The 27,024-nt window shown below is 35.3% G+C and overlaps 1 protein-coding gene across 7 annotated transcripts in view; it reads left to right on the top strand.

Annotated features, from left to right (window-relative positions):
* Window positions 1–27,024, top strand: part of U2SURP (U2 snRNP associated SURP domain containing) — a 47,831-nt gene that overhangs the window by 11,799 nt on the left and 9,008 nt on the right. For 2 of the 7 annotated variants that reach the window (XM_075717162.1, XM_075717158.1), the window contains exons 4-24: window positions 218–332; window positions 737–870; window positions 2,014–2,055; window positions 2,856–2,923; window positions 4,861–4,955; window positions 5,039–5,074; window positions 5,176–5,258; window positions 5,742–5,907; window positions 7,027–7,238; window positions 8,184–8,227; window positions 11,492–11,596; window positions 12,795–12,861; window positions 12,969–13,132; window positions 14,256–14,418; window positions 14,930–15,009; window positions 16,062–16,149; window positions 17,383–17,505; window positions 19,580–19,736; window positions 20,116–20,211; window positions 20,800–20,866; window positions 21,876–22,038. In XM_075717162.1, the coding sequence (XP_075573277.1) occupies window positions 218–332; window positions 737–870; window positions 2,014–2,055; window positions 2,856–2,923; window positions 4,861–4,955; window positions 5,039–5,074; window positions 5,176–5,258; window positions 5,742–5,907; window positions 7,027–7,238; window positions 8,184–8,227; window positions 11,492–11,596; window positions 12,795–12,861; window positions 12,969–13,132; window positions 14,256–14,418; window positions 14,930–15,009; window positions 16,062–16,149; window positions 17,383–17,505; window positions 19,580–19,736; window positions 20,116–20,211; window positions 20,800–20,866; window positions 21,876–22,038 (2,268 nt within the window). Of the gene's footprint in view, window positions 1–217; window positions 333–736; window positions 871–2,013; window positions 2,056–2,855; window positions 2,924–4,860; window positions 4,956–5,038; window positions 5,075–5,175; window positions 5,259–5,741; window positions 5,908–7,026; window positions 7,239–8,183; window positions 8,228–10,747; window positions 10,867–11,491; window positions 11,597–12,794; window positions 12,862–12,968; window positions 13,133–14,255; window positions 14,419–14,929; window positions 15,010–16,061; window positions 16,150–17,382; window positions 17,506–19,579; window positions 19,737–20,115; window positions 20,212–20,799; window positions 20,867–21,875; window positions 22,039–27,024 lie in introns of those variants that run through there. The other 5 variants (XM_075717159.1, XM_075717161.1, XM_075717160.1 and 2 more) reach the window with 5 other exon arrangements.

The following is a 27,024-nucleotide window of genomic DNA, read 5'->3' as shown; positions in this document are numbered from 1 at the left end:
TAAGCATACAGGCCTTATTTGCTTTATGTATTATGTGCTGTGTTCTTCCCACATTTCTCAGAAATTTGAATTCTGTCTAAAATTGAAACTCATTTGATGCGGTTTGTGGCATGAACTCTAGAAAATAAAAAGGAATGTCACATAGCTAATTTAAGAATAGCTGTCTAGTGAAGGTTGTTCTGTGATGATAGTAAATAGATTAACATTTGCTGTGTAGGAGGATGAGAAGGCTGCTGCAGAAATTTATGAAGAATTCCTTGCTGCCTTTGAAGGAAGTGATGGTAATAAAGTGAAAACATTTGTAAGAGGAGGAATCGTTAATGCATCTAAAGGTACAACTAATCTTTTTTTGGGGGGCGTGGTGGTGGATCATTTGGCTTTGAGTAAAGATGAAGATTGGCTTTGAATTGCATTTTAAAATTAATCTGTTAAATTAGAAGCAGCAAGAGAAATTTGATGCTAAAATGTACTTTGCTTTGACTCACTAGGTAGGTAGTGATATGACTTGTCTTTTAAACTTCAGAGGAAAAAATGCTTTGTTTTAAAATACCTAATCTTTGTTCTTTTTCTTCATTTTAAAAGATGCTAAATTACAGAAAGTTTGTATTGTCACTTCTTTATGAAATAATATGTGAACTGAATGAACAAGACTAAAGAACAATAGCATTCTTTCTAGTGAATAGTATTGTGCAGCACTAGTTAATACAATTTGGTTTTAATTTGCCTTTAATTTCAGAGGAGCATGAAACAGATGAAAAACGGGGTAAAATCTATAAGCCTTCATCACGATTTTCAGATCAAAAAAATCAACCAAGCCAGCCATCTAATGAGAAGCCTCCATCCCTCTTAATGATAGAAACCAAAAAGCCTGTAAGTTTCTTATTCAAATATTAACCCCATACTTAGGAAGTATTTAGAAGTGCTTAGAAAAAGGTCTGTGTGATCTTGCAGAGTAGTTTTATCTGCATTTATCGCATATTAAAAGAGGATGGAAATCTTGACTTGCTTAATCACATAGCAAATAACATGATGGTGAAATGCAGAAGTCCAGTAGCCCTGTATCCAACATGGTATACCTAGTACTGCAGTTTGATTTGGCTGCTGTATGTTTTTACTGTGTTCCTGATAATTTGAGACAGACTTCTGAATACAGATCTAGTGACTGTTGCAAAGTAACAGTATCTCCAATCCTGAGAATTTGTGAAGTTTTAGAAGCAATTCTTCTTGCTGCCATCTGGTTTTAGATTTTTATAACTTAAAAAAATTAAAAAAAATTGACCTTTGCATTGATCCAAGTTTTTCTTGGTGAGGTTTTTTGAATTTTTTTTGTTGTGATGTTTGAGAAGTCCCTTTAGCTCGTTGAGTTGTACCAAATAAGTTGTAGAACTTGCACATTTTTGAAGCTGAACACTTTGTTTTTATTTAATTGATTTTGACTTCTGCATGGTTTGATACGGGTTTTTTCTCTTAAACTGAGATGTCATCATAAAAAGCAATGGAAATATTATGAACACACTTAGTCTTCAAGTAGTCAAGCAATAGTTACATATGATTACTGTTACTACTGTATATGTGTAATGTGTAATTAATGTCTTGGACGTCTTTTAAAAAGTCTTTTAATAGAGCTTACGACAATTTTTAAGCTTAAGTGAAAAATATATGCTACTGCCTGTTAGGGTGGGAAATGAGATGTAATGTGATAATTGTGGGTAATCCCATCCTAGCCTCTCTCCAGCTTTAAACAAAACTCAAATTTAGACTAGTGGGGTAATACTGGATGGCAGTTTTGATTTTCATTGTATGTAAAGCTCTACAGTTAACAGAAATTAATTGTAGCATTTTTTTATTATGCTGAGCTCTGTTCTGTCATATGCAAATGTTTGTACTGTAAGATATTACTGCTTTTCAAATTTGTCATAAATACTTATCAAGTAATGCAATCAATTTACTCACTTGCCCTGTCCAATGGTGATTGAAGATAACGAGGTAAAAATGATTTTATTTATTTGGCAGACCCTCCCCAAAAACAAAAACAAACAAACAACTTTGCCTGGGGTGAGTAGGAAGTCCAGTTTTTCCAAAGCTGTAGTGTGTAACACAATAAATATTTTGTATGTCTGCCTACTGGAAACGTTTTAATTTAAATTTGGTTATATAAAAGCAATTTTGTTGAAGATAAGAGTTCACATGAGTTAGTTAAGGTACATGTATTACAGTAACAAAAAAAAAAAGTATTACAATAGCCATATTCTTTGTCATTCAAGAGTGTTTTTTCAGAGGATCTTTGACTATTTAGAGTAACTGCTTCTTCAGACCTGTATTATATCCGAAAGAAAGCAAGATAAATTCTTTTCACATCGAATGTTTGTCTGTGGATAAAATAACTGAAAATATATATATGTAAAATAATTTACATATATATGTACACACACATATCAGTTTAATTAGAGCATGATGGATTGCTAGGGGTATAGTCAGCTTCTGAGTTTCTAAGTGGAACAAACTGACAAAATACATCACAGATTTTAAATTTGTATGTTGTAGAGAGAGTGTTTGATCACACATGCTGCACTGTAATAATGAGAAGTAACAAAGTTTAGTTTAGGCTATCCTTAATTTTATATTTTCTAGCTTTGTGTTTGATAGCGCTCAGTCTTAATGTTTTCAAGTCTGGTTTGTTGTGGTGGTTTTTTTTTTTTTTTTTTTTTTTTCTCCTCCTGTAGTTTACTTTGTTTGAAAGCTGTGGGTAAAATATGCATGGAAATTATCTCAAATTTTGTTTTTATATATATAAAATTTTTATTTTTGTTTCATTTTATCTGCTGAAATGTTGGCTGATATATCTTTAATTTTAGCCTTTGAAGAAAGGGGAGAAGGAAAAGAAAAAGAGTAATTTGGAACTTTTTAAAGAAGAACTAAAACAGTAAGTTTGACTAATTTTTACTGTAAATAAAGAAGATGCAAGGTTTTTACCTTGTTTTTACAGGTGATATTTAGGATTGTTCTTGCTAAGCTGTTTCCCAAAGTAGGTTTTTGGTTTGTTTTTTCCCCAAATGCTTGTGGAGTGGTATAACTTAATTAACAATGGCAGTGATAATTAAACAGAGTATGAACCCCTGCTGGTAGATGCTCAGTATAGGTGTCTGCTCGCTATAGGTGTCTGTGACTGGATAATCGGTTGCCATCTGATTAGTTCTCTGGTGTTCCTTGATAACTTCTGCCCTTTTATGCTGATTGGTGATAGGAAATGTTTACCACTATTGCTGAAAAGGACTTCTGTTTTGAAATCTGCGACAAGAGGCTATAAAATGATCAAAAAACAAACCAAAAAAGCCCAGTATGCTGGCTTAGATCTTTGTCTATTGAAATGAATGGATTTCTTTGCATGTCAGCAATGTTTGATTGTGACCTTTGAAAGAGTTTGGTACTGCCTTCCTAAGCAGAAGAATATCCAGGGCAATTAACCAAAAAAACCTACATATAAATTCATAAAGTATTTCAGAGATCCCAGTAAGTGAATGACTGGCAATGTTTCCAAAGCTACTGAAGATGATTTTTGGATCAGTTAGGTGTGAATAGAAGCTTTGATTGAATCAACCAGCCACCTACCTGGATAAAAAATGGAAAACTAGGTTTGTTTCTTTGACAGCTGCTGAAAGTATGTTACTTAGAAGTAGAACTTGGGATGCAATTCTGTTATAAATTAGCAAGTGTGAGCCTGTAAATGAGAACACTTGTTAACATGGTCTCATGCATTGTTAAAGTTAGTGAAGATACAGCAAGACAAGTAGCAACTGTAATGGATGAGGATGTTCAGGTTTTTGCTGTTGACTTTTCTCTTGATGGGGATGTAGAAAATTGAAATATGTGTATCTTGGGATACTCAGGAAGAATAAGTAGTTTTGTCAGTGTCTCTCAAACTATATCCAGAGGAATTGTAGTATGAGGTTGAGCTTTTGTAGTAATGCTGAAATAAGACTTGTAATTATTTAGAGATATACTTCAGCTTGCATAATTTTAAAAACAAGCTGAAAATGCTTCAGAAAGATTCTTTCACTTTTGAATGTGTAATACAACAGAAAGAGCAGCACATGTATTGAGTGTAACTGAGTGCCATATATTTGCCCTGATGTTAGAGATGGAAAACAAAATTCTCTGTATGCATTAGAAAACAATAGGTACTGCATTATAAATCCATAAATGGCTCTTGTGAGTAGTGTCTGAACTTCACTGCTGTCTGTTTGTTGGTTGATGTAAATGAATTGAATTGACAGCCTTGTATTCCTGGTACACAATATCTTCATACCAGGATTTAAGACCAAACTACAGAGAACCAAATAGTTACTTGTTTAACTATTCTCAGGCATATAAACTGAGATGAGATCCAGTATGTTCTGCAAATAGTCATACGGGGGTGTCTATTACTTTACAAGGTGACAGCCTACGTGAATTAAGGCTTAGAAAAGGTAGGAGAAGAAATAGACATTAAGGAGTTGTGTGCATCTTGAAAAGTCATCTGAACGGTCAATGGATCTCTGGCAGCTGGAGGTGGAATTTGGGTCACTTTTTCAGAGCACAATTCTTATTTCTGGTCTTGTAAACTGCTTCTCAAACCAAGTCAGTTTTGTTTGAGATGAAAACACCCTGACAGTATGAATGAGGAAGCATGTAGTTGGAATAATTCTGGTGGATATATTCCAGTTGATTAAACAGAAATTCAAACATACTGGCAATTTGAAATTTTAACAAACCCATTGTTTAATATTAAAAATTCATATAATTCTAAAGTTAATTGAAAATTTTAGAATAAAAACCTCAAAATGGTATTAAGTTGTTACTTACATTACACTTGTTTTATAGAATACAAGAGGAGCGTGATGAAAGACATAAAACAAAGGGTAGATTGAGTCGTTTTGAACCACCCCAGTCAGACTCGGATGGCCAGCGTCGTTCAAGTAAGTAGATGTTATTTTTTATGTTTGTTTGGGCTACAAAATTTGTAGACTAAATTACATGTATTTTTCTTCTATTTATTCAGTGGATGCTCCTTCAAGAAGAAACAGATCATCTGGTGGTAATATAGATTCTTTTTTCATTCAGTATAATGTTGTCACTTAAATGCATAGCAAGGATTATGACTTCTTTTTTTTCCTGTTTTTTCCTCCATCATTGTAGTACTGGATGATTATGCACCAGGGTCGCATGATGTTGGAGATCCAAGCACAACAAATTTGTATCTTGGAAACATTAATCCTCAAGTAGGTTTGGAGCCAAGGGGTGAAGTGTAGTGTTGGCATGTTTGTGTCCAGCTGAGTGTTTTTCCAGTGGCAGTTTTCCACCCTTTTTATTTTAAACCATACGCATATGTTTAAACCCATATGCTAAGTACAATTGGTGACTCTAGAGGCAGTATTCCTTTGAATAAATGCTCTGTACATGATGCTGCAAACATTAAGGTTTAGACTATCAGTTACTAGATGCAAAAATGCTCAGTTAAAATCATTTTTCCATGGATATCTCTGTGCAAGGAGGATCATATCTCAAAAATTTGAGTATGCTCAGTTTCAAATGCAATTTTTTTCAGTTATTGTTTCTGTAGTAGATTGCATTGGGGAGGTATCAATGAAGTATTGTTTTTCAAGAAACTCAGAAAATTAAAATCTCAACGTGTAGATGATAATATGAACAAGTATCTTAGAAATACAGTAGCAAGATGCTAATTTTTACCTTTTATCATGTAGATGAATGAAGAGATGTTATGTCAAGAATTTGGACGCTTTGGACCATTAGCGAGTGTTAAAATTATGTGGCCAAGAACTGATGAAGAAAGAGCGAGAGAAAGAAATTGTGGCTTTGTTGCCTTTATGAACAGGAGAGATGCTGAAAGAGCATTAAAGAATTTAAATGGTAAACAGATTTCTCAGTTCGGAATTGTAATTATCTTTGTAGGAATATTGAGGAGTAACCATAAACATATCTTCAAGTTGTTTTATTAGACTAGTGATAGGTATGCTCTAACTCCAGTAGATAAACCACACTGGCAGTGATTTTAGTTTACACTGACTGTTTTACTGGCAGCTGAATGTCATCAAACTGTGGCATGCACAAGGGCTGCGATTACTGGTGGCTTTTGCTGTGGGTAAAGATGTAGAATTTCTGACTGTTTGGAAGATGTGAGCGGGAGGTAATGTTTGATAATCTCTCCTCTGTAAACAGACTATTTTAAGAAGGAATCTATTACTTGTAGTTGTTTCCCAGCAATAATTTTTTTTGTGAACAAATTTAACTAGTGCACAGGATGTAATCAATAATTGGTGATAAATATGTCATGTTCTTTTGAATAATGGCTAAATTCCTAATACTGGAGGTAACTGTACTACACCAGATGTAATTTTGCATATGGACTGTCTTGTCTATCTTTTATTTGAAAAAAAGGAAAAAAAAGTCTTATGTGATGAAGAAAGCTATGTTCTTACAGTTCTGGAAAAGCCTGAAAATCAAAAATCAGCATCCTAGACAAAAAGAATAGAAAATGAAAGGTTGCCCTTGCATAGCTTGCTCAAAATGGTGCTTTACTAGGGCCGTTAGTAAGTAGGCTTACACTGTGTAGTTCTAATTGCTTATTACATTTGGGTTTGAATAATGTAATTTGAAATTTGTTGCCTTTAAGAATTGAAGTACAGAAATAATACGATTTAAAAATTACTCTGTTCATTCTGATGTGCTGAATATCAAATTTTTAAAGTTGGGGGTTTTTTTCCCCCCAACAAGTCAAGTAATTGTGTACTTTAGTCTCCCAAAAATGTACGTGGGGGAATATTAATAAAATATTTCACATAATAGGCTTTTATTTGCACATGATGTAGTCTGATACATTGTTGGTTAGTGTATCACATCTAAGCAGAAAGTAAGCCATGGCCGGCACACCTAAACGCTGCACTTACACGGGGAAATCTTGAGTGACACAGAACCGATTTATGACATAATGGTGTGTTTGTTTTGTTTTATTTACTTCCACTTTTTCAGGCAAGATGATTATGTCGTTTGAAATGAAGCTAGGTTGGGGCAAAGCTGTACCTATACCACCACATCCAATATACATTCCGCCTTCTATGATGGAGCATACCCTCCCGCCTCCTCCATCAGGACTGCCTTTTAATGCCCAGCCTAGGGAGAGGTTGAAGAATCCTAATGCTCCAATGTTACCACCACCAAAAAACAAGGAAGATTTTGAGAAGGTAACTTACAGTACCCTGGGCCATATCTCATTGTTAAATACTACATCTGTGACAGTATTTCAGTGGCTTCATAGATTTGCATTGCTCAGGTTGACTTTGGCGGCCCTTAGTGTACAAACTCACTGGCTCCCTGCTGTAGCCCAAGGGAACCTAGTTAATTCCTGAAGCTCTGTTTCATGTCTGTGTTAGGGTACAGTATATTGGGTCTTGATTTATTTTAGTGCTGCTTTAAATCTGGCTATCATTTTCCCCCTCCAGGCTCCCTGGATTTTTTTCTCCTACGTCCCCCCTGTTTTGTTGGCTGCCAAATTGCAGTATCTAAATTGTTTTCTTTAGAGAAAATACTACATTTTAATTTTGGTAGCAATATTTTTACACTAGAGGAATTGATAGATTTTGTGTAGAAGGTAATTAATCTGGACATTGAGTAAGTATTGTATGCTACTTATGGAGTCAGTTTTCAAACTTTTTTTTTCTGGAATATTAGCTGATAAAAGGGTAAGTATCTTGTAATCACAAACCAACTTGATTTACATTTTTAAGAATTTATTGATTCTTTGAATGACACTTAAATGTTAGGGCTGTTTTTTGTAAGACTTGGGAATAAAGTAATACCAACATGATCCAAGTCAAATAGTTTAGAATCTTTTCATAAACTTAAGAACTCCTTTCTTAATTATATTCAGCATAGTACCTATTCAGTGCATCAATGTACATTCTGACAGGAATGTTCTGATACTTTGCAATTAGTGAACCTTTATGGTTCACTGACACAACCATTTTGCTTTTTGTGTAATTGCTTAGTTATAACTTCACAGCAGTGATTGCCTGCAAAACTTGTGATAGATGTGTAGTATTTACATTGCATATGTATATTTTTGCTTGTTACTTGTTAACAATACTCACATATTCTATGTTTATTATCTGATGTGACTTCATATACAGACTCTGTCGCAAGCCATAGTCAAAGTGGTTATCCCAACAGAAAGGTACATGTTTTTCTTTATTATTACTGATCTAAATATAGAAAATTTCCCCTTCGGAATTTTAAAGAAAAATGATGATGTTGAGGAAACGGTAATGGCTTGACTGAGCAATGGTTCTTTCATGACACTTGAGAGAAATGTGTGTGTTTTACAGTCTTATTATCCTTATCTTAATAACTCTTTTTTAGTGAGGAACATTTAATTTGAGCACTAGAAATAGTTGCAGGGTAATTTTGTGAGTGAACACTAGGGTGAAATAGCTTGTCTTAGAGACAAGTGTAAGTCCTGACATAAACCTCTGAGTACTTCATAGCTGGGATGCAGCTGTCTCCAGTGTGGTGCTGTGGGTTTTTTTTCCTTTCCTTTTTTTTTTTTTTTTTTCTTTCTTTCCTGACTTGTACAATTTGTAACCAATTCAGTTAAAAATCACTTTTGATTTCTGATATTTTTTTTTTAATGTGCAACAGTTAATAATTTTCATCGCTGAAAAAGGTAGTTCTGTATTGTAAGGGTATTTCTAGATTTTGGTCCCCATCAGTGCTCCTACCTTCATGCTAGTCTAGGCATACTCTTGCTCAGTTAAGCTAAAACCTTTTCCCAGACATAGGAACACAACACTTTTAAAAGTAAATAAGCACAAAAGATTACCAAATTCTCTTTGACATTGGCCTTGGTGAGCAACACCAGCTGAACTGTCTGCGGCAGCGGGGGACCAGGAAAACATCATGGGATGGATTGGGAAAGTATACAGTTTTTGACCAGACATTGGTACGATCGGCTCCAATAAATGTGGTTTTATTATAACTGAAAAACTTTTTTTTGTTGGCCAACTTAAGCTAAATGACATTTTAAAATAATGCACTTAAAACTATCATCTTTTTTACTACACTGTTTTAATTGTCACAAAGTCCCTTTTTTCTTTTTTTGCGTTGTGTGGGGGGAAGAAAGAGATTTGTGAAGCTAGTTATAGTAGTATATTAACATATTTGTCAATAGATGCTCAAATGCAGTAGTATTTTTGATGAAATTTTAGAACAGTACAATTTTTTGATGGGTAGAGACGTGAATAATTAGGGCAACCAGGAGAGGTCTTGATTTGAGAGGCATTGAGTAGAACAAGTACTTGTAAAGCTGTATAGTACTTACAGAGTAATTAGCTTTCAGAGAAAAATATGTTTCCATTTTATTTACTGTAGCATTTTGAAAGCTTGTATGATAAGAAAAGCTCATGTTAATTGAATTGTATTTGAAAATACTTCTAATTTTTCCTTTTCCTCATGTCATTCGCATCTTTGAAAGCCAACTGCTAAGACTATTACATGGTGCATCGCATCATGCAAAAATTTTGACTGACTTCAGTGGGATAATACATTTAGTTGTTATTCTTTGAAAATTTTCAGTACTGGTTTTTAACATCTCTTACTACTTAGGATTTACTAAACAGAAAACCATGAGTATACACAATCGAGTTTTTTTTTTTTTCCTGAGAAATTCACTTTCAAGTAGTCATGTCTTACATACCAAAATGCATGTAACACCCTCATTCAGATATGGGATGTACTGAATCTTTTTTTATACATCTGAGGTCTTTCCAAAGCAGATATTCTTGTTCAAGCATAAGCTGTTCTTGTGGAACTTTATTGTACTTGATGAAAGAAAAACTAGATGAAAATTGATGGCATGGTTCTGCAGGAAGCCAGAAATGATCACATTGAACTTGCCTTAAAATAAATGAATGGTGTAATAGCTTAGAGGCTTGAAAGCTAATTGTGAATTTTTTTCTTACTGATATTTTCAAATACAGTTCATATAACAAGAAGAGTCTTGCTACTTAGACTTTCAGAACACTGCTTTAAATAAAATGGCTACAGAATTATTGAGACTGTGTCCTCTTTACAATGTTTCGGGGATTATAAAAAGCAAACAGGAAAATTGAGCTGTAGGTAGCTGTTTGGGTTTTTTGTGTAATATTTGAGGCAAATGTAGATTAAATGCTAGCTGGTATAAAACAGAACATTTGCTAAGTTTGCAGATGGCAGGGGCAGGTTTTTATTACTACGGTTTTAAGTTAAAATTCTTTTTTTGATCTAGTGCATTATATCTGTGGCAGAACTTTGAATACTCATGGTAGAAAATAATCACCTCATTACTAAGAAGTAATAGAAAATTCTGCAGCTTGTCAATGTAACAATTTTTGAATTTTAATAATTAAAAAATTTGCTAAAAGAAAATCTAATGCATTACATGTAAAGAACCAATATCCATTTGTTACATCTAAGAAAATAAATGAAAAAATGTGAAAATATGTATTTTTTTTCTGTTTGCATCACGTTCAAAGGACACGTGCTGTGAAGCTTTTGATAGATGTAGGTAATCTATATTTGAAAATTCAGGATCCTGTTTCCAAAAATCCCCCAAAGATTGGAAACTGACGATCACTATAAAGCTTATATGACTGTCTTCTGTTAGCGTGCTTATAAGCGGCTCTGCATTTTCAGATGTGGCTTGAAAAATGTGCACTTCACATCTGCTTCTTGCCTGTCTCAGGATATAGTGCTGAATGAAATGAATACAGATTTTATTTTTTTTTTTTTAGTTGGGATTCGGTTCACTTGAGTGTATGAGGGAGGAAACATTGGATGGTATGACACGAAATGGTGGACAGTTTTTTCTATGCCACTAGCTGAGTCTTGACCAAAAAGAGATTATTTAAATTTAATAAAACCATTGCCCTGTTTGGCATCAAGAAGGCTATTTGCTTTTCCTTTCATACTTGAATAGTTTGAAAGCTGAATGCAGTTTCTATTGAATATTCAAAAGTATGTGTGTTTTGATTTTGAGCATAATATTCAGCCACTTGTTCCTCTGTAGAACTTTAGCTAACACTTCGGTCTTAGTTCTAGGCAATTTAGATGAGGGCTTAGTTTTTGATAGTTAATTGTACTTTGGTGTTCAGTTGCCCATTTTTATGCGTAAGGAATATTAAGCTGCTAAGCAAGAGATGGTTGTAGGCTAAGCTGTGGAAATTCAGGAAAGAGGTCTCCTCTTAAATTCTTACTCCACCACTCCTAGGCATGTTTTTATTTTAGAATGCCCGTGTCTATGATGCAAGGCTATAATATGTTCCATGTTACCTTATCTTTTATACAGTTTTCTTAACAATACAGCAAAATAATCTCCTGCACAGTTGTAGTATCTTAGGTGGAGTGTAGTTTTATATAGTGTTAGGTCTGAATCAATTTTTCTTTAACTGTGTTGTTGTTGTAGGAATTTGCTCGCTTTGATACATCGAATGATAGAGTTTGTGGTACGGGAAGGGCCTATGTTTGAAGCCATGATCATGAACCGAGAAATCAACAATCCAATGTTCAGGTGCTTATTACATTGATTCAGTTTGAAATAGCGCTATTTTCACTGTTTCTAATATTTTGCATTTCTGAAATACTAGTAAGAGCTGTTTTTACTATGTCTGTGTGCAGATTTAAATTTTACAAATTGTACAGATGCTTATACTATCTTTTTATGAAGAATGCACTTTTATTCCAGTTGTTACTAATGTGTACATATAAATACATACCGTATAAAACACACACTATAAAATACATTTGTACATACATAAAATATGTATATCATAAGTAAATACATTTAACACCTACTTTTCTGAGGGATTCAAAGTAATCAGTGGAAGCAGTAGCATACATTTTAAAAAAAGAAAAAAAAAAAAAAACCCAAACCAAACAGACTAACTCAATGTAAAGTCCAGTCTTCCTGGAGCCTAATTTCTAACCTTTAGCAAGAGCTGGGAGTCATTTTTCTTTGATGTCAGTGCAAATAGGATTAAATTTTAGCTTACAGTGAAGTTGTCAGAATTTCCAGCTCGTGTTGTTAATGGAATAAAAAAGGATCAATTTCCAAATTTCTTGTGAAATGCAGTCTCTGAAAAACTTTTTCAGGGAAATACTAAATGACCTTTTAAAAATGTTTTATTTGCAGTAAGGATGAAGTGCTTCATTATGATTTTTATATACAAATTGAGAAAATATGCAGGTCAAAATATCCTGGCCAGTAAAAATGGGCTGCATCCCCCCCGCCCCACCCCCGATCTTGTTGGAGTGTTCCGATATACAGTTTACTGGTGGAAGACTTCAAGTAATTTAGTATTTGATCTGAGCAACCTAACTGTAGAACTACGAATTCCTGCACCACTTGTGCTGAGGTTGCAGTTGCTCCCGTAGTCACTCTTTGCACTGATGATTTGTCTGCTTTACTGTGGTGCCGCACAGTTGTTTTTTCTGACCCTGTTTGCTCTGCTTTTAACTTCTGAGAAATGCTGTGCCTTTGTGGAATTCTGTGCTCTGCTTTGCAGATTGCATATGTATGTGCATGGAGTGGTTGCATTTGTTCTGCACAGCTGGCCTGTAGGTGTACCTGATTTTAGCTATCTTGAGTTCACTTGGTAGCTGAGGTGGGATTCTGAACAGGGTTTGTTTATATTTTTTTATTACTTCCTTTGAATTTGCTTTAGTTAGTTAATTTGTACTATGTTTTCTGTCTTTGCCCTTTGGTTTAGGTTTTTATTTGAAAACCAGACTCCAGCCCATGTATATTATAGATGGAAGCTTTATTCAATCCTTCAGGCAAGTAGAATTTTAGCGACAATTCATAACTTCAAGCACAACGAAATGAGGGAACACCAAAGTAAAAATTCTGTGGTTTTTTGTTTGGTTGGTTTTTTTTTTTGTAGGGAGATGCTCCAACCAAGTGGAGGACAGAAGATTTCCGTATGTTCAAGAATGGATCGTTTTGGAGGCCGCCACCATTGAATCCATACTTGCATGGGATGTCAGAAGAGCAAGAAACGGAAGCATTTGTGGAGGAACCGAACAAGAAGGGTGCACTTAAGGAAGAGTATGAACTTCCATCAATTTATAGTGCTGTTTTAACTACTAATCTGCTTGGTTTTTTCCTGTTGTGTTTTTGTAGTTATATCATCCCTAAAATGTTATCATGCTTGTCATAATACTACTTAGAAACTCTCTTAACCTCAGTGCTTTTCAGTTAGTCTTTCTTGATGATACTTGGTGCTAAATATGTTCTGGATTTCATTAGATTTGTCATCATTGAACAATGAGTCCTTTCAATACAATTGTTATTAACCCTTTATTTGAAGGGGATTGGGAAGATGAGAGTTTTTTCCCCATTTTCTGTTCCTGTCTGTTGGTGGGGGTATATAGCACCTTTCTCAACATCGTAACTATAAACAGTTACTGTTGATGCTGCTCATCAGAAATTAAAATTGGGAGCAGTTGTTAATAAGCAGGAAGGGACAGATCATCAGAGTTCTTTGCTGTGAATTGTAAGTGTGGTGGGGATGGCTGTGGTAGTGGAAATATATACGTGATTTTCTTAATTTTGCTGTTGTTCCAACTGTGTTCTTAGCATGTGGAATTTTTTCTGGTTTCATTCTTTTTGTCATAGTTATGATACCAGTCATGGGTCTGGAGGTTTTAATACATAATTTATTTCATATGTCTTCCTACTGAAAGGTTCAAAAGGATAATCTTTTGAGGGTGTTCTCTATATGTGGAGGTCAGGGAAAACCTGAAATAATTGCTTCTTACTAGCTTTCTGAATCTAATACTTATTCCACAGCAGCAATTACTTGCATGATTTAGATTTATCTGTTTTGATTTAGGCTTAAACTAAATCCAAAAAGATATTGATATTTATTAGAGATACTGATCTGCTGTATTAGGTATTTCTCAGTTCTTTTTCCTTGATTTCTGTATGTAGTCAAGACTTGAGTGGGAGGGGTTTTTGCACTTTGTTTATTTATGTAATGTGGATGCATATGTTCATGAGTCACTGAAAAAACTCAGGCAACAGAATATAAAAATATTTTAAATTGCTTTTGTCCCAAAGATGGAAAAATCAAAACCAGCATTAAATGGAAGTTCTCCAAAGTACTATTAATTTTATATTGTATAAATAATAATAATTTTATATAGTATTAAAATTCCTGATATTTCAGACAGAGGGACAAATTAGAGGAAATTCTGCGTGGATTAACACCTCGGAAGAATGATATTGGTGATGCAATGGTTTTCTGTCTAAATAATGCGGAAGCTGCTGAAGAAATTGTAGACTGCATTACAGAATCATTGTCCATTCTGAAGACTCCCCTTCCTAAGAAGGTGTGGAGATTTTGTATAATCTTGTATTTGGGGGGAAGAGCTCACTTAATAGCACGTGCATAGAATTTACAAGCATTACTTCATAAGTTTCAGATAGCATTGAGGTTTTGTATTAAAACGTGGGCTTGAATTTAAGTATGCTTTTTTTCCTGTGGGATTTTATTATATGTTTTTATTCTTTCTGAACCTGCTTGTAAATAATGTTCTGCCTTACTGTGAAGTTGGAAACAGCAGAATAGTCTGTTCAAACAAGGAAATAAAAATTGGAATGCTATGATCTGTCCTTTGTAATACTATGTAATATAGCACGTTACAGTGGCCAGTACCCTGTAGCGTAACGGGGGACTAATTGCCTCTTAGCGTGTTTGTTCATATGGCTGTGTTACACTTAGTTCTAATCTGATACTTCTAGATAGTTTAAGCTATCTTGTATTCTTTCTGGAGAAATGCATCTATTTTCAGGATAATTTAAATTCTAGAGTTATCTTAATTTGAACATTCTTTATTGTAGATTGCAAGATTATATCTAGTGTCGGATGTGTTATACAACTCTTCAGCTAAAGTTGCCAATGCTTCCTACTATAGAAAATTGTAAGTACAATATTTTAGGTGACTGATGATTTAAAAAAAAAAAAAAAATCCTTATATTTGGTTTCGTACATCTCTGGATAAATGTGGTTGTAGAGAAATTCACACTTTTCTATGAGAATATAAATTATATCTCTTTGCATGAAAATGTTTAAGATACAGCATGTTAGTGCATAGTATTGCTTTGTAATGCAAAAAGAAGTGTATATGCCCTGTGTAAGGGACCACTTGCATGGAACCTCATAGAGGTGAGAATAACTCACGTGCTTCTTTAGAGAAAGAGAGCCTGTAGATGATATTCAAGATACGGTATATCGAATAATCCATGTGAAGAAGCCAAACTTTTAAATAGAATTTTTTTTTTATTAAAAGGTGTTTTTTAATTCTCCATGAAGGCTGGAGAACTTATAATGGGATTATGTACTTTGTTTCTAAGGTGCTGAGCAGACTTTAGGAAGAATGTCCAAGGGAGAGTACCTCTGTCCTATTTAGATATTTGATTGTGTCTACTTCCTGGAGTCTCTGTAATGTTATGGTAACATGATGGGGAATAGTCAGCATGTTACAAAACTCTAGTGATTGCAAATAATGCTTCTTGTTGCAGTGTGTGTTTGCTGTGCCAGTTAAATTTTTGTACATTGAGAGACGCTCAAGGGAAGCTAGGTAGCTATTACTCACTGTGCTTTCACTGAGGGCCTCATTGAGTAACTTAGAATAGAAACATAACTAAGAATTTTTTAAAAAACACAAATTGAATTTTGAGACAATTCTTGCATTGTATATAAGGTAAAACTCCTTTTATCCTCCTCCAGTCTTTCCAGGCTGTATAAAGAGACTGCAGCAGATGTGAAGATCTCCCTTCACAGTTCTGTTGTTGTCCAAGGTGATTTAATATATAGCAATCATATTTGCTTTATAGTTCAGTTCATGGCTATTATAGGGATCAGAACCTTGTGCTCTTGAGTCCTGTGTCCCAGGTATTTTTGTGAATTATGTATGTCCAGAAAATATATATTGCAGAGTTTAACTAAAGAAATGTATATGTTTAATTCTAGTTTTGAAACAAAATTGTGTCAGATATTCTCTGATCTCAATGCTACTTACCGTACAATACAAGGCCATTTACAGTCTGAAAATTTCAAGGTATGTATTTCATTGTTATTTATGTGACATTGAAGTCAAATACATAGATGTTCCTGCACAAGAGATTGCATACTGTGATAGGTAGCTCAATCTTCCTAATTAAGCTTTAAAAAAAAAAAAAAAAAAAAAAATTTCTCTCTTGCAAAGATAGCCTTGAAATTAAGGAAGAAAATTAGCATCTGACAGCTGAAGTGTACCGTTAGATGTATAGTTGTGGAGTTGAGAGGATATCTGTCTAGTACTTGAATTGCAAACAAGGCCTTCTAGCTTTCTGATTATTTTTGGACCACCTATATTTCAGTTTCAAAAATAAATTTGAGCTGCTCAGTGTAGAAAGAAACTGCTGGACATAACAGCATAAAGTTACTTTTTAACATTTTTGTGATAGATAGGCTTTATTTTTTGAGGTCTGATAAGCAGTCTGACCGTGGGTAGTTGAGAGAGATTTCCGAGATAGCGCTCTGCTTCTCACCACTCTCATGCTCAGCCTAGCTTTTCCTTCTTCTGTTATAAAGATGCCTCTACAGTTCTTTTTTTTTTTTTTTAAATCAGAAGCTTTAAATACAAAGCTTAGAGTGTAGTTAGTTTTTCTGTATTAAGGTCTTTCTGTGTTGTCCTACCTTCTCTGCTCCCAGTTGCTCTAGATTGAGAATCAATTTTAGTTATCTGCTATTTTAAAACTGTTTATTAAATTATATGGTAAAGACAGGCAGTAGATTTTTTTTATATCTACATCTCCAGCTACATTTAATGTGTTAAGCTTGAGCTGAAGCCCATCATTTCAAATATACTTCACTTCTACAAAGAAATGAATGTAGGAACATCATTTCCTTTCAATAATATGGATAAGCTAGTGTTAATTTTAGTTATTTTATTTTACACTGGGAAAGATATTTCTGTTACATTTAGTAGAGGCACCTGCTTTGAACATCTGGGTGGAATGAAATTTGCTGTTGGGATAGGAACTGCGAACAGCTGAAATTGATAATGTAACAGGAATTTAAAGGGGAAATGAAACCCAAGTGAGATTTTTAAAATGGTAGTTCCTATATATGTATTTTTGTAAAATTACTAGTCTTGCCCAACATAGTATTGTTGTAATATACTTCAGTATGGAACTACTTAGGAGTAGCTGTCTACAGTAGTAGTTCTCTGTGGTGTATTTCCAATCACTTAAAATTTCTTAATACAATTTTATTAGTGGTTTGGTTTTTTTTTTCCTATTGCTTCTAGCAACGGGTAATGACATGCTTCCGAGCATGGGAAGACTGGGCGATCTATCCAGAACCATTTCTGATCAAACTACAGAATATTTTCTTGGGGCTTGTAAATATCATGGAAGATAAAGAAACAGAGGTAAGTGACCTTGGTAGTGATGCTAGCAGATGGTGAGGAGAAATGTGTAAATATAAAGTAGGGCTGGCAAGGATTATTTTGATGTCTCTGTTAGGGTGAGTAAACCTTTTTTTCCTCTGAATCCTTGCTCTCAAATACAGGTGTAACATAGTTTCAGATGCAAATATGGTTTAATCTGTTTATGCATTTATTGCTTGTAGATTAGGTGCTGTGATGGAGTTATATTGTGAAAACCTTTCAGAGCAAAGACTAGTGCAGAGTGACAGGTATTTCCTTTGTACTGGAAATACTCTGTAGTATCTGTCTGTGAATTTTGAGTTAGAATTTCAGACCTTAGTTTTCATTTCTGAGAGTTCTAAATAGCTAGGCATCTAGCTACCTGAATCATCCATTTTGGTTCTTTTTTGTGAGTGTCACACTTGAATGTAATAGAGGCATCTGAGCTTTCTTAGTTTGAGAGGAAGGCTGTGATAGATCGTTTACACTGGTGATACTCTACTTCGATCTTTGCTGTGTTGTATTAGAGCAGTAAGTTCCTAACTTTCTAGGTATGCTACGACATTTATCTTTGGGGGTTTTTTTAGAGGTTATTTTAAACAGGATATGTAGTGAGTTTTAGTTATTGCATAGTGACATGTATAAATTATTATTCAATATTTTGAAGCTCTATGCTTAAAATTTATAGAGTAGTATTAGCACTCAGTGAATGTATACTGATCTGTTTACAGTCACCTATAAGTAACTTAAGACAATAAGTAATTTAAGAGAAATGAGTAAATAAGTAATTTAAGAGAAACAAGACAGTGGACCCTAATAAATGGATGTATGTTTAGGATAAGTTAATTTTGTAACTCTGTGGAAACATGCCTTTCAGAACAGCAGGGGGAGACCTACAGTATAATTGGAAGGTTAGCTTATTTCCTTTAGCAGTAGAGCAGAATGAACATGCACATATGAAGGACAGTGCCTGTACCTAACAAGTTGGAATATGTAGCTGTATTTATCATTTATGTGTGTTCCTGCTAAATAGTTGATTTCTGTCAATCATAGAATCATAGAATCGTTTAGGTTGGAAAAGACCTTTAAGATCATCCAGTCCAACCATTAACCTAACATCCACACTAAACCAATCAAGGGTAGACTAGACTAAACCATGTCCCAAAGTGCCACATCTACCCATTTTTTGAACACTTCCAGGGATGGTGACTCCACCACCTCTCTGGGCAGCCTGTTCCAATGCTTGACTACTCTTTCCATGAAGAAATTTTTCCTAATATCCAATCTAAACCTCCCCTGGTGCAGCTTGAGCCCATTTCCTCTTGTCGTATCGCTAACTACTTGGGAGAAGAGACCAACACCCACCTCGCTACAACCTCCTTTCAGGTAGTTGTAGAGAGCGATAAGGTCTCCCCTCAGCCTCCTCTTCTGCAGGCTAAACAACCCCAGTTCCCTCAGCCGCTCCTCATAAGGCCTGTTCTCCAGACCCTTCACCAGCTTGGTTGCCCTTCTCTGGACACGCTCCAGCACCTCAATGTCTTTCTTGTATTGAGGGGCCCAAAACTGGACACAGTATTCCAGGTGTGGCCTCACCAGCGCCGAGTACAGGGGGACAATCACCTCCCTGCTCCTGCTGGCCACACTATTCCTGATACAAGCTGGGATGCTGTTGGCCTTCTTGGCCACCTGGGCACACTGCTGGCTCAATTGTTCAGATTACTGGTTCTCAGGGAATTTTTCATATGTAGTAAGTATAATTTATCTGACTGTAATTGGCTCATTCCGAGCTAAACCTCAGCTTGATATCTCTTCTTTTGAATATAGGTATTGCAAAGCTTCCAGTACTTTGTGTACAAATTCCAAATTCTTGCTTGCTTATAATCTTTTGTAGGAGGATATTGTATTTTTCCTCTGCAATAAGCAACTGTACTTGGTAGCAAAAATTGTTGAGTTGTTTGGATTTTAGTGTTTGTTTTTTTTTTAAAGCTACTCCTTTAAAAAGAAATGAATCAGTAATTGGAGAAATAAAGAAAGGCAATGTAGATTCGTTCTTGAAATAATTATTATTTGCTTTCAGGAAGTACCAGATGATCTTGATGGTGCTCCCATTGAAGAAGAGCTTGATGGTGCTCCACTAGAAGATGTGGATGGAATTCCTATTGATGCTGCTCCTATTGATGATCTGGACGGAGTCCCAATTAAATCTCTGGATGACGATCTTGATGGAGTTCCTTGTATGAAATGTTTCAAATTCACTTTCAATTTGAATCTTCAATTTTTGATGATCTTCCCCCCTCCCCCCCCCCAGTAGTTTTTATGAGTACAGTCAAGAATTAATATGGAATGTAGCTTCATAAAATGTTGAATTGATTAATTTCAATTTGTTCTAGGAAGAATTTGTTTAAAAACTGCTTTTAGATTTTAATGGCTTCAGAGACACAGTAGGTGTCTTCTACTACACACATCAGATTCCAAATCCTAATTTCTTTTCTTTGCAAATAATGAAACTGTAATACGCTTCAGTATTTAAATCTGATTGTTATATTAGCATTTTTCCATTTGAACTTTTCAAGAACTTTGGAAATTATTTTTCTGTATCTCTTTCTCCAACAGTGGATACGGCTGAAGACTCAAAAAAGAATGAGCCTATATTTAAAGTTGCCCCTTCAAAATGGGAAGCAGTGGATGAATCGGAATTGGAAGCTCAAGGTTAGTTTTCAAAGTATATATTAAACTGAAACACTTCCCAAAGTAAACTGGAAGCTTAATGTCACTTACCTATTTCATTATTATTTTCATCTGATCTATTTAGAAGTGCTAATATGACTTCTGTAGTAATACAGTAGGATTTTCAGTTGTAACTTCTTTTTTTGGTTATAACTTCAGTGAAGAAAATAGTGTATTCTGTTTTTGTCGTTCTACTTCAATGACCTACCAACCTTTAAAAATAATTTCCAGTTCATTAAGAATAATTACTGAAAAAAAATCTGAGTATGTGGTTGGCAGTCTTCCTAAATACTTGTTTGGAAGATAAGATTTTACAAACTGACGAATACTTGTCTGCTTTTGAAGGATTTACTGAAACATGATACGCAATGTTAAGTGACTAGCTCTGTAAGAAGTAAATATTCTGATAATGTGCAGTTTGGATATTTCTATAAAATCAAAAGTCTGTAGTAAGTGCTAGATGCTGGTAAATTTTATCACATTGTAATTTTTGTTATATCTACAAATACTACTTTTCAGATTAAGTGATAGCTTTCTCTGTTGTTGAAATTACCTTACTGTCTCTTCTAGCTGTTACTACTTCTAAGTGGGAGCTTTTTGACCAACATGAAGAATCCGAGGAGGAAGAAATTCAAAAGTAAATACTTTTTCATTCTGATGAAAACACATTCATTTTCTTCCTCTAAGGTTGAGTGTCTTTGAAACTCCCTATAAAATATATATGTACTATAAGAGCAGAAAAAAAATGAAATTTTGAAAATAGGAAAATAAGAAAACGGAGAAAAATCAGGGTTTCAGTGCAGATTGCTTTCAGGCCCCATAGTTTTTTTCTAACACAATAAATTACACCTTTTGGTAGAGCTGTTAACCATAATCTTTAAACTAATGCTGATTTGATAATTTAATATCAAATAGTAAGAACTAAGGTAGTAGTATTTTACGGTTTGGAAATCTTGATGTCAGATATGTGTGAATATATCTAAACCTCTGCCTTTTGCTTTTGAGACAAACACAGTGAATAATGTTCTGATGTGCATGTTTCTTTGGATGCTAATAGACTCCATGCCATCTATTGTTTTTGAGCGGTCTTTTACTTTGTTCTTTAGGCAACTGAGAGCATCTGTTATAACATAATCCTTTAAATGTCTTGCTGCATTGCATGTAGTCCTGCAGCACTCTAGTGGCCAGTCTGGGAATATAATTTTGAGTATCTGCCATGTCTCAGGTGTGTCTCCAAAAAGGAAAAGTGTAGTAAATCTTGTTCTTTTATAAAAATTATTATATCCGAAAAGCATGATTGCAGCACTTAGATTCTGTTGAGGTAGTGGACTTGTTCTGTAGCTGAGTTAGGTATGGATTTGGTGACTGTAAATTTCAAGAATTCTTCTGCACTCTGTTTATATGAAAAGTGTAAATTACCTGATTAATAAAAATTATTTAATTAAATGAAAATACTAAGATATGTGTCTCGCAGATGGAGACTGTTTTGTAGCTGCAGACTTTTACATAACAATCCTACTTAACAGATTTCAAAACTAGTAACTAATCGTAGAAACTAAGTAGGAGAGATGGTAAATTTTGTAACAGATAATGGCCTTAAATAAATACATATATATATCAGTTAATTCTGTATGTTTTCTGTAAAGTCAAGAAGAAGAAAGTGAAGATGAGGAAGACACTCAGAGTTCTAAGTCAGAAGAGCAACACATGTATTCCAATCCTATTAAAGAAGAAATGCCTGAATCCAAGTCTTCAGTCAAATATTCAGAAATGAGTGAAGAAAAGCGTGCCAAACTCCGAGAGATAGAGGTCAGCCTGTGGTGTTTTGTGCCAGCATTCTGTACCTTTCCAATCTTCCCCCTGCCCAGAGTTCTCTACGTATAACAGGGAGTTATTTTTACTGAAATAATTATAGTCCTATTATATAGTGGGTTTTTTAGTCCGGTGTATTTTTATAAAGATATGTTTGTTTACGGCCTTGCCTTGTTTTGGCTTTCAAAGTAATGCAGGAAAAAATGAAAAATTGAGTCAGGGGCTATTGCATGTTGAGAATTACTCTTTCTTTTTTTTTTTTTTCTTTCTTTTCTTTTTTCTTCAGCATCCTTTTTCAGTACCACCAGTGGCCTTAGATTGCTTGGGTTCCTCTTCACTTTGCTGCTCTTGGCAAATGGGAGTGACTTTTGGATGTGGCCTTAGTCCTATGCTTTTTTTGTTCTCTCTGTCTCTTGCCTTGAAGTGTCTGTATTTTATTGCATTTAAAAGTTGCTCTTTTCACTGTGTCAGCCATCAAACAAAAAAGTAGATGCAACTAAATCAGGTGGTCTTGGAAATGAGGCATTTTAATCAAAGACCTACATGCATTTTATAGGGCTCACTCATTCTTTTATCCTTTCTCCAAGGATAGGTCTTAGTATAGCTGTTAAGGTTGATGAGCACAGATTCTTAGGTCTTCATGCTGGCTTCTGAGCTTGTGGTTGACTGAGAAGATAACTAAACTTGAATTTAGCATGAGCTTTGTCTAGCAGTGAAGCCTTTCTGTCGTACAGTGCCATGCAAAAACAGGTTTAAAATTGCATGCAACTTTCCAGCTTGTAATCGGTATTAAAACCCATGATACGTTGAATACTGAAATTCTTGTGCCTTCTGTTCAGTGCATTAAAATGATATTAAGAAGCTGCTAAACTGCTCGTTGCAGTTGTAGCATCTCCAAGTGACAGATTATAATTTGGGTAACATTTTGAAGGTGGAATTATGGATGCCTACTTATTTATACTATAACGTATTAGTTGGCTAAAATTGGACATTAGCAAAGCCCTGTAATATTCTTTTAAGATGTACAAGCAATAATATTTTAAAATGTCACAACTGTTGTTTCTCCGAAATATGCTTCTATTTAATAATTCAGATTATTAAAATTAATGGACTGTAACTAAGCACTTAAAAACCTCTAGCTTTGCATAGCAGTTTGAAAGTTCATGATGCGTAGCCATTTGAAGTGAGTAAATTCTGAACTGGAGAAAAGCTAAGTGGGATTTATGTCTGACTTGACTCATGGTGGCAGTAGTTCTGTAGAAAATACATGATGTTAGATTAATGAAAGTACAAGTGAAACTAGTTTTCATTTTGCTGTAATAATGATTGTAGCGGGTATGGAAGGGGCTCCTTCCGGACTGAGTATCTGTTTTATAGATGTTATCCTGGCAGTTGGGGAGGCGAATTAGGAAGTGATTTATTTTAACCATTATGAATTTTACCCTGCACAAGTGTTGTAAGTTCTTTCATCAATGTATCCTGTCTGTAACAGTTTTAGGTGGTAAATATTTGAGGTTTTCAAGTGCATGTTGCCATCTTTATTCTTTGTGGTAAGTAAATTACCATCTCAGTTTCAGACTTTAGGAATCGCCAGAAAAGGATTATAACTTTTTTTTTTCATTTTCAGAACATTTGTGACACTGGGTAGAAGTACTTAAATTTTAAAATTTCTCCTCAAGTTTGTCATTGACAGGAAAGTACTCCCTGTACTACTTTCAAGCATTCATGCTCAAAGATTCTTCTTAGTATGTACCCAGTTCCCTGCCAAAGAACACATCCATTATTAAATTTCAGGGGAGGAACTGAAAAAAAAACCCCAGTTACCAGCTTTAACAATTATGCCATCTAATATACACTATTAAAAATGTGTAAAATCTTGGGGGGGGGGGGGTGGGGGGGTGGGAGGCAAAGTCTGATTCTCTAGCAGTCTACACAGTGACTACCAGGGAAGCTGAAACACATTTTTTCATGCATTTTTTGGAAATTCAGGAATACAAACAACAATTTTCTTCTGGCAAGGTTAGTAAATTAAGTTTGTGAGCTGGGAGGGGAAGTGCAGTAAGAAACAAACTTCGGCCACAGTCATCAGACTGGTGCCATCAGAGAAGGCATGTTATTAACCCTTTGTTTGCCTTCCCCATACCCCTGTTAACCTTGCTGAAGTGTGAATTCTTTCCAGAACTTAGCAAGAGCAGAGGCTTTTTTTGTAACACCAAGGAACAGTGATTTCTTTACTGTTTTTTTTAAGTGTGGAAAGATTGGCACTTTGCCTTACAATGTAAGTCAGATTTCAGAATGGTCTTTACAGTGCTGTGCATGTGTGTGTCTCTCTCTTTCCCCACCTCAGGGACATATAAAAGAAAGGTGTATTCTTCTTTGTAAAGAGACCTTGGTGCTGTGGAGTGTTAGAAAAATGGGACTTTTATGTTGCTTAAATTGTTCATTAAACTTGTTTCCTCAGAGCGTACAAAAACTCACAAAGTGAAGCAGCATTGTCCTTCTTGGACCTTTTTCTAAGGTACTTTATTTCTGTCTCCATCTTGCTGCACAAGATTTTATCATCCTACCCCAAAAAAGCACACTGCAGGCTTCATCTGCAGCAGGAGGCAGGCTTCTCATGAATCCAGATATACCAGTGCTTCCAAAAGGGTCAAACAGGAGATTTGTTCTCCTTAGTAGCTGCTCTTACTCACCTTTGTGTTGGCCACCTGAGACCTCAAAGTGGCATTTGATTGCGTAATCAGAGGTAGAAGACAGTGGTCTTCAAGTCTTCCTGGTCAGCCTTTCTGCTATGTACCACTGAGCTCCAGGAGATGCAGGACTGGATTCTGTTATACTGTCCTGTGTCTGTGCTCTGTCAGTACACCCCTGCCCTGTGTGTAAATGAGATTCCCCCGCCACTCCACCCCCAAAAAATGTGTCATGGTATTTGAGATGCAATTTATTTTTCTACCAAGAGCCAAGGAAGTTTTTCCTGCATCTCACAAAGGAAAGGAGGTTACTGTCCTTGCTTTCTTGATACATATTGCTGTACCAGATGATCAAAGTTCCTTTATTATAGTATTCAGTCTCCAACAGAGAATGACTAGAGCACAAGATAAGACTACATTAAGCTGTAGTCCAGAAGAGCAGATTGTGTCTGAGGCCTGTTCTGGATTTCAAGGCCCTGTATATCTTTGTCAAGAAACTGAAGTTCCATACAGTTTCCATTATCTTTTTTATCTGGATTATGGTGCTTAGTATGCAGAATACTCAATTTTTTGTATTTGTTCATCAAGTCGTAGGAGATATATGAGGCTTGTAATCATCACTAGAACAACAGAACCCTTTGGTCTTTACAGTCTGTGGAGGTTTCTATACCTAGCTCATTTGAGGCCACTGCAAAATGGCAAAAAGATACCCAATTAAATGTCTTATTCATTGTGGCTTAATAATAACAGATGAGACAAATTGGCTCTTGCTTGACCAATAGTTCCACTATTTATAGCCGTTCTTCCTTAGAACATAACTACTATCTTAATTCAGCAGATTCTGCTCTATTTTAAATCTTCAAATCTACTTCTATTTTACACAAAGACAAAAGCAAGGAATTGCTTAGTTCCAAGACACATGGCATCCTGTGAGTGTGATTGAGCATGCCAGAGGTCAATTACAGCTGAAGAGGTATTTCACATGTGTACATCAGTATTGCTGTCATCTGTTGTTGATAATGTTGTAGCTGCAGAAATTCCACTGCTCATAGACTTGCTGGAAAACTCAAGCTTTCAAAGAAATATTTTGCTCTGTTTCTGACAAAGCCTAGGACTTGTTGCAGCCATTGTTGGGGCGAGTCTCTTTTAAGGAAAAACATCTCTGCTTGGATGTCTGTCCTGTCTGTAATCAGTCTAGATTTGAGTGCAATTATACATCAAGCAGAAATTCCTGTCTTTCATCGGGCATCTGGTGATTAACCTCCTAGTTAATCCTAGCGCGTAGTATGCAGCTAACTTACCTCAAATAAGTTGCGTCTGAACCTGGCCACTTAAGTTCTGAGGCTTTGTAACTGTGGAATAACCTCTTGTGAAAAAGCCTTCTCCTCCCCCCCCCCCCCCCCTCCCCAAGACTGTGTATGGACTCAGTATCAGCAGAAGATAAGAAAACCAAGAACAGTCTTTGAAAATAGATTCATTTTAAGCAAGGGAGGCTACCCACAGCACATCTGTTTGTGTCAAAATGCAAAAAAGCTACAGGCAGGGCTTCAGTTTGTGTCAGTCTGTGGTTTCCCTGAACCGTGGTAGCAAGATGTTATGCTTTTCTGTTAACTTGCTAGCTTGCTGGTTAGTCTTTAATCAAAGCCTCAACTTGTAGGAAGGGCTGAATCTTTTAAACTCTCCCTAGATGAGTTTGAGGTGGGGAATTTCAAGATGAGAACCAATAGACAAGAGGCATGTTGTGGAGCTGCTTATCTTGAACTTATGAGCGATACCTCCTCATGGTCAGTGAGAAATCCCCGACTGGAGCATTTAGTGGAGATTGCTCACAGGAACTCCAATGGTATTTGACAATTCTGCATTGCAGTCTCTGAAAACTCTAAACTCTCTCTGCTGTGGGAGACTGCTGTGTCTAAGAAATTAGTATTACAAAGTTTTGGCACGGGGTTTTGAAAAATTTTCCCCTTACACATTACCATGCCTATTACTGACTCCAGAGAAAGTCCAGATAAAGTCAATGTATCTGCTCCTAAGGATGAACAAGCTTAATAGTTTTTGTCTATTGGAGAAGAATAAAGAATAACCAATTCAATGAGAATATATTAATTCTTTCTAAATGCAAGTTTACAAAGTGGAATGCTTACAAAATTCATCGATTAGATGCTTAAGCAGATTTAAGCCTAAGTTTTAAGGATCTCTTTCTCCTGGCGGGTATCTGGAACTGTATGATAGGAATATAAGCATCATACACTCTACATGAAGAGATCAGTAAGAAGAGCGTTCACTATGGCTA

Source organism: Pelecanus crispus, chromosome 9, assembly GCF_030463565.1.
Source record: "Pelecanus crispus isolate bPelCri1 chromosome 9, bPelCri1.pri, whole genome shotgun sequence".
In the NCBI taxonomy this organism is placed as follows: domain Eukaryota; kingdom Metazoa; phylum Chordata; class Aves; order Pelecaniformes; family Pelecanidae; genus Pelecanus; species Pelecanus crispus.
This window is presented reverse-complemented; position numbering and strand designations above follow the sequence as displayed.